Genomic DNA, 16366 nt, shown 5'->3' on the forward strand with positions numbered 1-16366 from the left:
CTAATCGAATGTTATATGATCCTAAAACTTATTGTTTTTGTTTTTCTATTAGAAGTATATTTAAGACTTGTCTTGAGAATCTTATTAAGAATGTTCTTTGAAATGATTTTGTACAATCTGAATCATAATTAAGTGAAAAAATATGAATTACAATTTTAACATGTGTTATAGTCAAGAATTATACATGATTATTTTTACATACGATTCTTAACTATATTATAGTAACATTGAAATGTGATTGTTGACTTGGTTGTTTTAATTATCATATGTTTTTGGTACAATAACTTGCAAGGGTAGCTAAAAAGCACATTTCTTTTTAATACTTATTTAACTATGATTAGCATTTTGATAATCTAATTATTTCATAATTCTAAAAAAGAAGTACAATCATACAAAAGAAATCACACTTTTGTTGATGTAATAGTATTTGGGAAAAATGTACATTCTATGTACATTTATGCTTCAAACAAATGCCAATAGATTTTCTAGTTATTATGGTTAGACATTATAAAACAATTATTCTTTTAATATATAAAATTATTGGGCCTTACTTCCCATCCCTTCCTGCATTCTTAAAAGGTGATTTATACCTCATTGTTTTCAGATTCTTTTCATACAAATATTTGCAAAAATATCACTAAGTTCTCTACTCTCAACAAGTGGATATTCGTGAAATATTGTTACATTTGTGGAAGAATTTGACAAGGCGTCCTCACAATATGCATTGTAAGAGGCAACCGATCATCTTCCACTCAACAATGACAAACTACACACTTAACCTCCACACCGTGCATTGCAGGGCATGCTTCGTGTATTAGGTGAAGACTTTGCCATTAATTGCTTGCATTTTTTGTATATTTTTCAATACCATGTGGGCAAATGTAACAACTAAGAAACTATTTATTTCATCTTCATCTTGCCGCAGAAGGCGAGTGATGGCATACTACTAGTTGTGGATTTTATCTCCTCCCAGGAATCTGGCCGGAGTATTTTGCACAAGAATTTGGCAACAATCAAGATGGGCCTTGTGGGATTGTTTTCCTTAGGGCTGATGCAATTTAGTTACTTTATCTGAACCTCTAGTTTTCCATAGCACAATACGATTGATCAGGGCAGCCAAAACAATTGTCATAGAACAGCTCCTTACGAAGTTATAGCGATGACGATATCCTCATAGCCTTTCACAACGCACACAGTACAGACAGCAACCCATCTTCTCAACAGATCAAAACCACCAAAAGTCATACATATCATAATTGTTGCAACCCTTTCGAGGCTCTTAGATCAGGACTTACTAGATCCCGGAAGGGTTCACATCTCTCTTGCCTGCACTTCAAAGCATCTAAAACCATAGCTGGGTGTTTCAAGTCCTACAGTTTTGATGCTCTACCTTAAAGATGAGGCCAAAACAACCCAAACCTCTAACAGACCACATGCACATTCAAGCGAAACAACAGGAAAATGGAAGATGAGTCAGCTGTCAAGTATGGCCCATTGCAAAAATGCTGGACCTCCGCTTAGTTTGACTCGCATATTGAATTGTAAAAATCACCCACATCCTCTGAGCAACAAGCGAACTCAGAGCAACGCGAAGACATGTATAGTTATCATGTCTTCGCTACCTAGGTGCAACAATTGCATTGATGCACAAGCGTGAAGAATATCGAAAAATGATGCTCGATGAGGCAAGGGGAGCCATTTGTTGCCGTGCAACGATCACTTTTACAAACATTAGGGTTTCTCTTGCACCCACAAATCTAGGTAATTCTGCAGTGAGAGCTTGTAGCTTGTATCTACGAATATCTTTCTTTGATGCTAGATTGTGGAAGCGAATTATTAGTAGAGTTTTGAAGGTGAATTGCAGACACTGTTCGTGTAGATCTGACAGAAAGGGGCTTGGTTCTGAATGGAACCATCTCTCATGTTGTTTGTTGAAGGCATCGCAACTGCAGGACATGCTCTTGTGGTGAGAACATCCTGAACAAGGTCGTTCAGTATGGTTGTACGGTGGCAACGATCAAACAATCCCATTTGAAGCTTTGTGAAGAAACGTAGGGGTTGGATGTGAGAACAATCTGCACAATGAAAAGGGTTGCGATGTACTTCAGGTTCGGCGCTGCAGGGGACGATGACCCCCACGGCAATCTCTTGGCTTAACATACAAAGCACAACCACCCGGACCTTGAGTCTAGAGCTCAAGAAACCTTTAATTCCCGAGTTTCGGAGATAAGCTAAGCTGTGACAATTCTTTGGAAGTTGTCACAGCAATGCTAACCTCACAGTTTCCATTTAGAAACATAGGAATTCAATTATTCTCCTACCATGACAAATCAGCAGTTAGATTATTTTCCACTTGAAGCAAAGGAGTTTTGTGAATGAATTGTGATTGCTTTACTGCTTAGCTTCACATTGTCATGATCTCGTCCTGTACAGAGAGAATGATGATCATGGTGACTTGTCCTGGAGAGCCCTGTAAAGACCTTTGCAAGGGTAACAGTCTGTTGCCCTCATAGTTTGCAATGCTGCCAATGCTAGTATCGAATGTCTGGTTATTTTGTAGGTTTATAAGCAAAACCTTAAGATTTGATGAACTCTAATGTGGTTATGGCGCTATCAGATGGTCTTCCATGAAAACAAAGAAAATGTGAAGAAGCTCATGATATCCCTCAATGATCCCTTTACAACACCACTACGCATCATTATGTTTCTCTTATGAAGCTTCTTCAGCATATTAATACATGCAAAGTTTGATTTGAATTTTTTAGGATGTGATTTGCCAAAATACATAGTACTTATAACAATTTCCATGTGTGCATTCATAGTATATATATACTTACTTTCTAATCTTAAGTTTGGTGTTTATTCTCGTCTAATATTTGAGATCCATATTATGCATGAGAAGCAAGTTGAAGAAGTATTGAGTCATCAATCCCTATTTGTGGCTATTGCTAATGGAATATCAAAGATAAATATGAAGTGTATTTTGTGGTTTTGCTCATCTACAAAGGTATTTCAGGTATTTGACATATATTAAACATTTTTCTTTATCACTTCTCTTAGAATACATAGAAAGAGGTACACATGATACATCCTAACTTAGCAAGCTCATGTTCTACTTTTAGATTTATATTTCTACATTTGATTGTTTTTACAAGTTGAAGGTAGGTCAAAAGCATAATTACTACCAAAAGTTTTTAAATAAGAATTTCCTAACATTCACTCATGGATCTAAATATGACATCTATTAGAGAAACATAGATATCAATATAATATCCAAGAACCATTGATACACACACACATATATATATATATAAAAAATCTAAATAAAAGAGGATTTATTAATAGGACACTTAAGAATATATACTATATTCAAAGAATATGGATAAGATATCAAAGTCAATATCCATTAAGGTAGACAAATTATTGTTAATACTGCCTACAATAAGATATTGAAACTAATACTAGTATATTAAAAGAGAACAAAGAAGCAAAAATCATAGAGTACAAAGATACTAGCCATGGATATATTACAAGCTTTGTGTGGAATTACCAAAATGTCGCTTGTGACAGTTGGAATATTGTTGTGAACTAGATAACTAACTAAGGTTTATAAGATATTATTTCACTTGTAGTTGGAGTTTTTTATTCTCGCTTTGCTCTTAACTATTCTTCATCGAGCATTGGATTTATTGTTAGGTATATTAATTCAGGCAATAACTTCTATTAAACAATGATTGATTACAAGCCGCAATTATGAAGTAGGTAAATTTTAAGGATTTCAATTAGGAAAATTTGAAGTTTGAAGACTTATGTCAAGAAATCAAGTAGGAATTAGGGATAGTTCATAGATGCATACAATAGATGTTGAAATATATGATGCCATGAAAGGCAGATTCAAGCTAAGAATTTATATTAGTTGGATTGATTACCAGAAAGAATTTAGCAAATATAGCAATACAGATTTTTGTAGATTTAAGAATATGAAAGAATCGAGGCACTACTTGTAGAAATCTTAGTTTTATATTAATAGATTTAGTTTTTTATTTTTATTTTGAGGTCATCCCTGAGTTTGATAACCCTTATTTTTTCAATGGCTTTGTGATAAGGTTGACAATTTAATCATGAGTTTAAATATAAAAAAATATCTATTATTTTAATATATATATATATATATATATATATATAAAGTGCAATCATAATTCTATGTATTTGAGTTATTTTTAATAAAGAAGATTTTGATTTTTTTTAGGATACTTTGATTATCACAAAATATTGCAATAAGATCTTATGCAAAGCCATGGATTTTGGTTGACAAGGTATAAAGCCCTATAGCTTGACAAATTTCTTCTACTAGTATCTTTGTTTTCACATCAATAGAAGAAATAGCTATGGTTTCTTGTTTTTTAGAAAATGACAATATCAAGTCTCTTATTTTTTAGACAATGACAATATTAAATCTCTTATTAACTTCAAGATCCAATCCATGATTGATTTTTTATCTACTCAACACTATTCTCAGTTTGAATCAATGTATTCTATTATTATAGAACTAACATGTTTTTCATAAAAGATGCCAAAGTCTAGGGCACCTTTAATGCATCTAAGAATATGATAGTAGCTTCTAAATGTGGAATTTCAAGATTATGCATGAAACGGCTCAATATTCCAATTACAAAGAATAGTTTAGATTTAGTGTTTATAAGGTATATTAGCATGTCAATAAGATGCTCATATTGCTTAGCATTTATGCTCAAGGAATCATCTTTTGCTCCTAATTTTAGATCTTTGGCTATATATAGTAATACAAGATTACATTCTATCATATTAAATTTGTGCAAAATCTATAAAATGTATGATTTTTGTGTCAAGAAAATCTTATTCTAAAATCAAATGAACTCATTGCCTAGATATAGAGCCACATTTTTAAAATTTGTCATTTCAAATCTTCACATGAGCCATTTTTTAAGCCGGATGATGCATCTGAGATTTAAGCTAGTGAATTATAAATCATTGACATAAAAAATTAGTATTATAATCTCTTTATTATTAATAATATAGAGCATGTTGTAATTGGCCTCTATTTGATATAAACAATGTTGATTAAGAAACAAGTTCATTTTTCAAACTAAAAAAATTTATAAATTGTTAGAAGTTTGCAATTGGTTTTTTCTATAATCCCGCTTTGCTTTGGAGTGCTTGAATTTATGAGTTGACATTATATTTTAGCAAACTTATATAATTAGATAAATTTATTGGATAAAAATTCATCATTGTGGTTGCATCTAGTTGTTTGAATTTTCTTATTTAGTTGCAATTTGATCATTAGTTTAAAAGTTTTGAAGTGATGGAATATAGCTAATTTTTCTTGGAGAAAACTTATCTATATGAAACAATTATAGTCATCTATAATAAAAAAAAAAATACTCTAACTTGCCTAGAGAGGTAACAAACATGGATCCACATAAGTCCATATGTAGCAGCTTAAGAAGTTTAGTTGCTCAGGATATACTTTGATACAAAAAAATTTCTCTCACTTTTTTTTTGGCTTGACATCTTGTAAAAACTTGTTTGTAGATGGATATGTAAGTTATGCTAATTGTCATACTTTTAGCTGTAAGTTTAAGTAGGCAATCAAAGTTAATGTGCTCCAATAAAAAATGCCAAAGCTTGATTATGTCTATCTCAACAAATACAAGTCTTAATGTAACATCCAAATTAGGAGCTATTACTTGATACAATATGTTTTATTTATTTTATATACCATGACTATGATTTTCTTATTATTTTTGTTATACAAAATATATTTGTGTTCATTAAAATATGCTATTATACCTTTGTCAATGAAAGAGCCAATTAAGAGTAAGTTTTTTTTTGAGGTCATATTCATATAAAATATCAAAGATATTTTCTATTTTTTTGAATGGTAATCTAAAATTGATAGTCTCTTATTTAGAAATGATGTGGCTTTATCTACCAACTATATTAACATTATTGCTACATTTATCTAAAATAAAGAAGTTATTATGATTATCAAAAATATGCTAAATTGTATCTAAATCCATATACTATCCTAAATCAGTGCTATTTACATCTAAAAAAGAAATGGTGGCTTTAAACATCTCATAATTTCTATTTGTCTGGTAATTCTATAATTTTGGTAACTATACAAGTGTTAAATACAAATCAGTTCTAATCTTCTTGAGCAACATTGGCTAAAAGATATAAATCAAATCTAACTTGTCTATTAGATTCAAGTTTACAAATATCTGTAAGTTGTTCATGGCATATCTCTTTGAAATGGTTGTAATATCTACAATAAAAATATTTAATGGTTTGGTTATCATATCTAATATTTGAACCTTGAAATCAAGTCATGTGGCCTTGATTTCTTTGGACATAAAGCCAGAAGTTTAGATGTTTGTATTGATTTGACTATCTATTTGATTGACAATCTTGATTGCTTCAAAAGTATAAAGCATTGGTGTTAGTAGTTTATATTAAAATAAATCTCTTGCCTTTGGTTTTGGATTATCTTCTACTCTTTAAACATTAATTGAGCTTGTAGTTGATTTAGAGTTAGAAAAGTCATTGAGCATATGTAATTTTACAACCAATGTTCAAAACTGTCAAGTAGAGATTTTATTACAATTTGCATGAGATCAAAGTCATCTATCTTGACTCCAATTATTGATAAGTAGGCTAAAGTATGTTTGAACTAGAAAAAATAGACTTTTATTTTCAAGCTTTTGAAAAATAAAATGAGAGTTAGTAAATTTTTAAGTTTAAATTTATAACTATCATTGACTACTTCAAACAATCTACACAAGGAGTTCTACATGGATTTTGGTTCCCAAAAATTATTAAGTTATGATAGAAGGCTTAGTTTAATAGATATGGTCATGATATATATAAGTCGCTTTGTGCTATCATCATAGAATTTCTCTAGCTTCAAGTCCAAGGCTTATCCTAAAAGTATCTATTGTAGTTTTTTTTTGTTTTGTAATGCAAGTTATCATATAATTCTATAAATGGAAGTTAGATGAATTAGTTAGCTTGACTTCTTTTAAGACTAGGTTATCTCTTGATATGGTGGTAGTTAACTTTGAAAGAATACATAGAGTATTTAAGAAAAAAAGAATTATTTCTAACAAATTCTAATAAGTTGATGTAAGAGTTTTGTAAGTAGTGATGTTATAGGTCTCTACACTATGTATACAAAGGAAGTATTCTAAGAAATTTGAATTTTGCAATGTTGCTTTGATACCATATTTGAAAAACATAGACATCAATATAATATCCAAGAAGCATTGACATCCATACATACATATATATATTAATTCAAACAAAAAAGAATTTATTGGTAGGACACTTGAAAATATATACTACAGCTAGAGAGTATGGGTGAGGTATCAAAGACAATATCCATCAAGGTGGACTAACTATCATTAACACCATCTCAGGTGACATTGTGGCCTTCATCACCAAGCGATTCCACGATAAGAGCCTTGAAGTAAAGAATTTAACATATCCTTTCACCAATTTTCTACAAAACCAAATGTAAGTCCTTAACTCTACAGCTTGCACAACACAAAATTAATATTACCTCTCAAAAGCAAAGCACCAAAATTTTCACATTCAAATGAAACTCCTCTGCAGGTGGCTTTTTGCTTTCTGCTCTGCAGCTATTCAAGGTTGAGAGTGTAACAATCGACAACTTGGTGGACCTAACAAGCGTCAAAACTTGCGTGTCAGAGTGGTTGCATAGAACACTAAAAGGACCATGTGAAATCCTTGCAGCTGCAAATGAGAACCTGAAAGACGAGAAAGTGCAATGCACCAACCAACTCCGGCATGGCCCAAAAGTATCAAAAGTTTTGGATACACCCCAGAACTTGCTATTTCACCTCGGTGAGAACTGGTTTCACAAGGTTTGTTGCAAAAAACTGAGATATTGAAGGTCACGTTCCCTGCACCCAATTGCATGAGATGCTTATCAATTCACCAAAGTAAATAAGAAGCGTAGAATGGTTGAAGATACTGAATTCTGGCTTCACAGATTCCTGCTTCAAGAGTAATGTTCATTTAAATTTTTAGAAAGTGATCCGTTTTCAGCAACAAGGAATTTAGATTGCTTGGTTTTGTTGATCATGGTAGTCCGGATTTGCTTGGTTTGCTGAAATCCAAACACAAACTTTCTGAGTGCTACAATGATTATAATAATAATAATCGATATCTTTCAAATTAAACCATAAAATATAGATGGAGAAAACTGTGCTCATTATAAGAAAAGAAACTACTGCAAGTGGTCTCCTCAAAAACTTATTTCATGTATATTCATCTTTAATTAATTAATATGTATGTATATATATATATATATATATATATATATTTTGAGGGTAATGGAAAAGTAGGCAACTTCTTTTTTGCATCATATTTCAAGATGAATTTGTATCATGTGTTTAAGGCAAGAAATTGGCTTCGTTGTTGAAACCAAGCCTCAAAATTTCAATAAGAAATTTAACACTTTAACCCTGCCAATGTATGCAATTTTTTTTAAGTAAGCAAAGAAACAAAAAGAAATTTTGTTGGCAACATTCATTTATGTGATTAATAGAATTTTATTCACCTGCATATATTAATGTCTATTTATAGAATATTTCGTGGATACACATAAAACTCCAAAATTTATGTAAAATTTTACTTTTTATGGTATTTGTTCTTACAATATGGTTCTAGAATATATTATTACAAATATGATATATATAAAAAAATCAATAAAAAATTAATTATTTTCTATTTAAAACATCATTAATTAAATATCCTTTAAATTGATATCAATAATTAAACAATTAGTATGTTATCTAAATATTTAGTTATTAAAAATTTTCTTATATAATAAATTCTTCAAAATATCAATTATTAGCATTCTAAGCATTAAATGTATTATGTTATTTATTTTTTAAATCACAATCATTTAATAGAATTTTTAATATTTTAGTAAAAAGTACTTATAAGTTATTGAAAATAGAGAAATAGTAAGAAATTTAAATTTAAGTCTTATTACATACATTATTTTATTTTATTATAATTATAAATATGGTTACAAAAGCTTTTCTAAATTCCTTTATATCTTATGAAATTTATAAAAATGATCATTAATAATATAAATAAGAATATATATATATATATATATATAGTATTTATATTATTAATTAATCTCCTAAAAACTAATAACTTCCAATATTTAACCTAAATTTTAAAAATTAACTTTGTTCTATGGTGTATAGTTAATAAATTTTAATTTCTAATAATTAATTGATTTTTATAATAATAATTTTAAGAAGTAATTTATAAAGTTTTTGTGGCTGGTAAGCCGCCATGGCCGCCATGGCCGCCATGATAGAAGCAATTTGGAGATTATTTATGGCCCAAGCAAGAATAATTTCCATCTTGCTTTTAATGCATCATCTTTGATGATTAATAAACGTTTATAATTAAAAAAAAAATTACAACCAATAATATTAATTAACAAAAAAATGTGTATATATATATATATATATATATATATATATAAATACTAGTTGGAATTTGTGCCATTAGGCACTACAATCTCACACATTCATCTTTTCTTTTCTTCGTCCACACTTCCTTATTACCATATTTTCTAGTTATGTAGTCCCTATTTCTTTGGTTCTCTAGTTTTCATATTCCCACATTCCTTTGTTCCCATGTTCCTAAGATTCCATGTTCTCCAAGTTCCCCACATTCCTTTCTTCACAACCATTCAAAAGGCTTCTTTGTGTTATATCCAAGTTGTCTAATATGATAGATATGTTTTTTTGTTTTGTTTTTTTTTTTTTTGTTTTCTCTTTTTTCTCTTTTTTCTAAGATAATGATGCCAATGTAATTATAAAAAAAGGACATAAGATAATATTATTTTTTTGTATAAAGATACACGTTTTATTTTATTCTGTAAATCATTTAAACTTATAAATCTTTAAATATATTTTTTTAACTATGGAAATATTTAAAAGACTTGCTATGATTTTTTTTTTAATTTACTTCTTCTTTTAGATAATTAAAATTTCTTCCAACTATTTTATTAAATGCATATTTATTTATTTCTTATTTATAATTTAAAAAAACATGTAATAACTAATCCATTACGGCTATAATTTTTAAGTTGCAAAAATATGATTTAAATTATATTGAATCTTGTTTCTAATTACAAATCTTGGTTTTCTAATTTTCATAATTTAAATTTTTCAAAAAATAATAATATCAATTTGATAGAATATAATCTACAATTTCTTAGACATTATGAAAATTTCAAGAAATAGATTAATCAACTTCTTTAATTCAAAGAATAAGTTCTTCTATAATAAAGACAAACTTATAAAAATGATAATTATGTAGAATCTTACAAAAAAAATGCACAACTATTAACAATTAGAACTTGATTAATAAAAGAAATAATACAGAAACTGAGAACCACAAAATATTATAGATGAATTTTAAAGTTGTGTTGGCAAAAGTATGATATAGCTTAATTTTCTATCTTATTTATATTTCACTACCTTAGTCAAATGAAATCTTTTATAAAATAAAATAAAATAAAAAATAGAGTTGTTGTAAAGTATTATAGTAAAAATAAAAAGAACTTTAATAAACCGAAAATGGTAAAAACTTTTATAGCTTAAAAGTAAAAATTTACAAAACATGAACTTTGTTTTTTTTTTTAAAAAAAAAAAAAACCAATGAATAATGCAAAAATAATTTGTATACATAAATTTCTTTAAAAATATAAGTTGATAGTAATAAAGACATTTAGCAAATATTTATTTAAAACTTTAGATTGGAATTTTTAAGACAAGTTGTACTTTACAGCACTTAATTCTTGAATTTCTTTATTCATTTAACCATGCATTGATACATGCATAAATGTGTGTGTTATTAGAATTTTTTTCATTATTTATAATCAGAATAGAAAATGCAGTATTAATATTAATAATACAGAAAGGAATTTTCAGTACTGTACGAATATACATTTGGAAATTACAAAATAAAAACGTGTGAGGTATACAAAACGTAGAATTTTAAACTAACGTCTGTATGATTATTGAATATTAACTTTGGTCATTGATTTATTCAGATAAATACTGCGTGTTTGCAGGAGCTAATACTTTCATATACATTATAGAGATTTTAGGTACACTCTCCATAGCGCTTATGGTCATGAGTTTAGAGTCTCAATTCAAACAAGTTCCCATTCATGAAGCAATTCTCTTTGTTCTTATTCCACCAATACTGCTTGTTACAGTTGTATTTATTACAAGACCTTCCACCACAATGGCAATACACCACAGACAATTTAGCCCAAGACTTCGTTTGCTGCAACAACGCTAGTTTCAAAAATAATGCAGGCAATGCAACAAACCAGCGATGAAGCTTTGTACAGTGATCGCAGATATGGTGAATATGGAAGTAAACAGCGAGAGTGTCGCACAGCAATGTAAACAGCTTCACATCAAAATTTAATGAGCTCATAATGTGATAGCAATTTTCCCCATTTGCCCACAAGCTTTAGACCAATTTTGAAGCTTTGCAGAAGAACACAGATAGTGGTAAGCGACTCCTATAGCTTCTCACTCTCTAGACAATCTTCGTTGCTTATTGGAAATACTCTTCAATGGAGAAATCTGACAGGAAAAAATTGGAAGACAAATTTACTCCATTTCATATAAGGGATGCCTCACCAAGGATTGCAAGCACATGATCCTCAAAGGATAAGTAGTTTCACTTACAGCGGCACTGTTTCCAGACTCAAAGAAATGCAACATAGAAACATCCACTAGTGGTGAAATACCTTTAATTCATGCATATCATGGAAGTGGGCACCGGGAAATGGCGGCAAACTGGATCACCCCAAACTGCGATTTTCAAGAGATTTGCACGGCATTCTTCTAATAGGGTGGAGGCACAAAATCACTACGGTAAGGCAAGCTTGAACTAGAACAAGTTCAAGCTTTGAAAGGAGATGTATTGAACCATCACCACAAACAGGGGTTTGCTTGACTTTCCTTGGCAGATAGTTAAACAGGAAAATGCTCAAAACGGGGGAAAGAAAAAAAAACGTGTGTGTCCCGTTAGATTCTCTGCATTGATTGGAAGCACAACTACTGAGTAGATTGCTGGGGAACGAATTGTTCCAATGCAGCAAATCGTAAGACTCTTGATTCTGAAGCTCCTACATGGCTCAAAACAATTTAACACTCGGGATAGACTCCCGAGTGCAAGGTCACGTTTGATCGCGCGGCACTGACCTGTGGTTACTCCGGAAGAATCGGGAAGATTCGGGATCAGCATTGGAGATTTTATGTGAAACTCAGCGACTAATCTCGTAGGGAATGAATTGCCGTGGCATTCTTCTTGCAGTGTCTTCAAACAGGACCTTGACAGGAATTCATGTCGGCATTCCACAGCCATTGCACCAAAAATTTCCGGCCTCGCACGCCATGAACATTGTAGCTCGCGCCGAATTTGGACACAGGTACATCGCCAGGGTACCCACCTCCCGCACCATGTCCATACATCCCCTCGCAGAGATCTGCAATCTCGAACGGAGCAGACGGATCCTCACCTGCGTACCATGCATTGATCAGCGGGTTGCTGGAGATCTCTGCGAGCTCGTGGCCAATAACGCTCACCATGCCATCGACGCCGATATCGTTGTTAGGGCTCTTCAGTGGAGCGAACGATTCGCCCATGAACTCGGGGATGGCAAACGGGAAAGCACACACCTCCGGACATGACTTGCCAGAATTCCCAATCCACGCGTAAGGGAGCGTGTAGCCGACCTTCGCAGGGAATGTGAAGTAGTGAAATCCACACACAGCTCGACAATAATCTTGCATCATCACATCTTCCCCCGTGAGGACCATGTAAAGCCCGCCCTTCGTATTCACTGGGAGTGTTCCGTTGTTTTCTGCGAGTGCACTGCGGATGACCTCTTGCACGCTTAGACGCGAAAGGACCTTCCCGTGAGAGTAATTGCGGTCTTCGTGCTCGCCGGCTACCATGATCGATGCGCTAATGTTGGCACCCGTTTGATCGGTGTAGGTTTGCACTGTGGACCACCATTGCTGCACCGATGGTCCGGTAACTGGCGCGGGCGCGGAGACGGAGGCCAGGAAGTCGCGGATTATACTCTTTTGAGAGTTTTTCCACCTGCCATACCAAATGATGTAGACGTGAATCGCTGAGGTGAGTACAGGGCCCATGTGGTACTGCATGTTGACAACTGGATCCTTCACGAGCACTTTTGATTCAGCGATATTGACAGCGTTTGGCCATGGCCTAAATGGGCGGTAAACGGTCGAGGGACTTGAGCTGGCGGCAGAGGCGCTCTTGTCATTTCCTGAAGAGGCTACTCGGGACAGTACACAGACCGACATCGATGCAAAGAGGATTGCGGATATCCAGAATCGGTGATTGCCATAGCTCGCCATGGGGTCCAGATGACCAACCAGATTACCTTGCCAATTTCTTTCAAATACTTTACAAGTCGCAATGCCAAAGTATGCTTCAAGTATTCCTCCAATTTGAACGGCTCCTGCACCGGAGAGGTTGAGCCAATTATCTCACAGAATTACCTGTACCCGTCTGTCAAGACCAAACGGAAGAATTCGTTAGAATGCAGTATCTGTGAAGGGATCGTTCGCACCTCCAGCTACCGAATATCAATTTGTTTTCAAGGATTCCGTGTATCTGCCCCAACGACAGAAGTGTTGGAAAGAACTCGAAGAATTTTGACACCAGCATATACCTGTCAGTGCAACTTAAACTATCTCTGACACAAGCTCCATGACCACATTGTGAAAACCGCAAACAGACCACGGAAAATCGCGGAGACACGCACATACCTTGTGCATCAGGGGAAACCAATGCAGCAGCAGCTCCTCAACTGAGTAAACAATGCCGAAAACCAAATTCTGGCACAATGCTACCCAACCTGTAGCCTTCAAGACTGGAGATCTGAAAGAAAGCCGATAGTCCACTATTGCAAGGAGCCTCAGATTTGACCGAGGACCAGCTAGCTCCTCTCTGCATAAGGAAACCAATTCGACAGATCCCAAGGTGAGTGAGCACCGTCTAAAGCATCATCTCTTTATACTCCCTCACCCCATCGTCACAAGTCCGCATCCGACCCTAACTGATTAACTCCGAAACAATTCATCACTACCACGGTCCACACTCCACACATTCCAACCCTCCCCAATCAAGACAAGAACCAAAGAAGGGATCCGAGTCCTTACACAAATGACCGTCAAATCAATCCCCTCTAACCTCAAAAGGCATGGATAACTGCATCTTATACAACATTCATGGCAGCAGCAGCAGGAGGAGGAGGAGACGGAGGAGAAGGAAGAAGAAGAGAAGACACTCGACTAATTCTTGGGAAACAAACTCCAGATGTGTGTCACGGTCGTTGCAACTCACCGTCACAAGCAACCCCAACGCGGACACTTCCTCTCTGACCTACCCTCTCGAAGAGGCACTGAGCGACTCTTAATTGCCGTTCCCACAAACTGGGTTTGCACATAAAGAAACTTTGATTGCCAGCACTTGCAGTTTGCACCCAGAGCAGTGGCAGACCCGTGCGATTGAGCTGGAATAAACCACGACCTGCGCTTGCTACAACTTGAATGATGGAAACTGGCGATGGAGAGCTACAGCTGAGCTCTGGAGCTGCGCTGCGGCAGACAGCATTCAGGCATTCCAGTCAGAAGGATACTGATGATGGAAATTCGGCTTGCTTGTCATGGAGAAGCCGAAGCTTACCCCGAAAACAGAAAACAAACAAACAAACAAAAAAAAAAAAAAAAAAAAAAAAAGGACACACAACCGAGGTAGGTCTTCAACCTTCTGCTACTCCCTCCTTCAGGAGGAAGAAGAGTGACTGAGTGTGCCCTTGCAAGCATTCAGGCCCAGCAGCTTTAGCTTTGCCCACAATGCAGTCAGTGCTTGGGAGATGGTCTTGATATAGTTCTGAAAAAATCTTATACTCTCTAATTGATGTTATTGTTGCTGCTTCTGCTGCTGTTGTTGTGTTTCTTTTTCTTTCCCTCTCTTCCTTTCTTTTGCCACTCTTAGTCTTGAGGTGAGAGAAGCCATCATTCCAACAGACTCCAGCATGAGAGGGCCAATAGCTAGCTATGCATGTATGTGGAGATTGGAATCAGCCCATATTCCTCCATCCCACAACTTGCAAACTCTTACTTCAATACCCCCCCCCCTTCCCCCATCTTGCTTTCAAACAATGATACTAAAATGATGCTAGTTTTTAAACCTATATATTTATATTCGTGCATGCATGTAAAGCCTGTGGACTTGATAATGGCTGGGGATTGAGGTGGGTTGCAGTGAAACCAAGCATTGTCAAGCTCTTCATGAAGTTTAGTGATCAGAAAGAAAATAGAAAATTTGGAGAGCAGTGGTGGTGGTGGTGGTACTGTTACTATCAGGATCTGCAGAAAAACCTCAGCAAAGAAAATCAGTGTGGACAATCCTGCATGGTTTCCTGCACAATCAAGCAGTAGAGCCTTCATCACAGCCCCCCATAGTGGATGGATGATGAACTGCTCTTCTCCACCTCCTCTGTAACATGTAGCAAACATACTCTTTCCAAGCAGACTTTTTAACACTCCATTTTCACATGATATTGCAAATAAATTATACTGAGAATGTGGCTTTAACAACAACAGAATGTTACATGAACAAGAGTCTTACCATGCAATTCTTCTATATTATATGTTTCACAGTGAAGCTATTAATAATGTTTGTTCATGTCAGAAAGGTTATCACAGATTAGAAAAAGACAGTGGGAAAGAATGCAAAATTTGCATGCACAAGGAAGAATGTGGGTGATTAGTTTTCTAATACGTTCATAAGGTTTAATGTCAGTCCAAATTACATGATTTTGAGTTCTTTTAACATCCATTTTTCATTTCCTCTTTCGGGTGAGAACAAGCTATCAAGCACTTCATGGGGCTTTTTTCTCAGAATTTTTTATAAGAGTCACTGAAAATATTCTTTCCAAAGCCTCAAACTAATTGGCAATGTGGCAATTGTGGTGGAACAGGGTTCCAGGTCACACCACAGTACTCTGTTGATTGCAGGCCAGCACAGGGTAGAGAATCAGGCTTTACAAGAAAGCCTCCATTGGGAGCAATTTCCAGATATGGAAAAGCCTTAGTTTCTTTCCCACCAGGAAGAGACCCACATGGAGCAGGCTCCATAGATGAGAGCATTCTCGTCATCCTTGTCCTCATTCATCTCACTGGGTTACCCAGCATGGAGCAACACA

The 16366-nt window shown here is 34.1% G+C and overlaps 1 protein-coding gene across 3 annotated transcripts; it reads right to left on the reverse strand.

Moving 5' to 3' along the window:
* Positions 1–11832: 11832 nt before the first annotated feature.
* LOC112286234 (protein EXORDIUM-like 7) lies at positions 11833–15065 on the reverse strand. 3 transcript variants are annotated; one of them, XM_024527936.3, is made up of 4 exons: positions 14923–15065; positions 14500–14748; positions 13923–14103; positions 11833–13662 (listed from the first exon to the last, which is right to left on the reverse strand). In XM_024527936.3, the coding sequence occupies exon 4, from the start codon at positions 13506–13508 to the stop codon at positions 12441–12443; it is 1068 nt and encodes a 355-aa protein (XP_024383704.1). In that variant the 5' UTR covers positions 13509–13662; positions 13923–14103; positions 14500–14748; positions 14923–15065; the 3' UTR covers positions 11833–12440. The 3 variants fall into 3 exon arrangements, with proteins under 3 accessions (XP_024383704.1, XP_090108983.1, XP_024383703.1); XM_090252857.1 differs by having other exon boundaries at positions 14500–14753; positions 14923–15055; XM_024527935.3 differs by lacking the exon at positions 14923–15065 and having other exon boundaries at positions 14316–14574.
* Positions 15066–16366: the final 1301 nt, after the last annotated feature.

This window comes from Physcomitrium patens, chromosome 9, assembly GCF_059467195.1.
Source record: "Physcomitrium patens ecotype Gransden chromosome 9, ASM5946719v1, whole genome shotgun sequence".
Classification (NCBI taxonomy): Eukaryota; Viridiplantae; Streptophyta; class Bryopsida; order Funariales; family Funariaceae; genus Physcomitrium; species Physcomitrium patens.

Coding starts and splice junctions, on each gene's coding strand:
- LOC112286234 (XM_024527936.3), bottom strand. CDS start 13,508: ATGGCGAGCTATGGCAATCACCGATTCTGGATATCCGCAATCCTCTTT.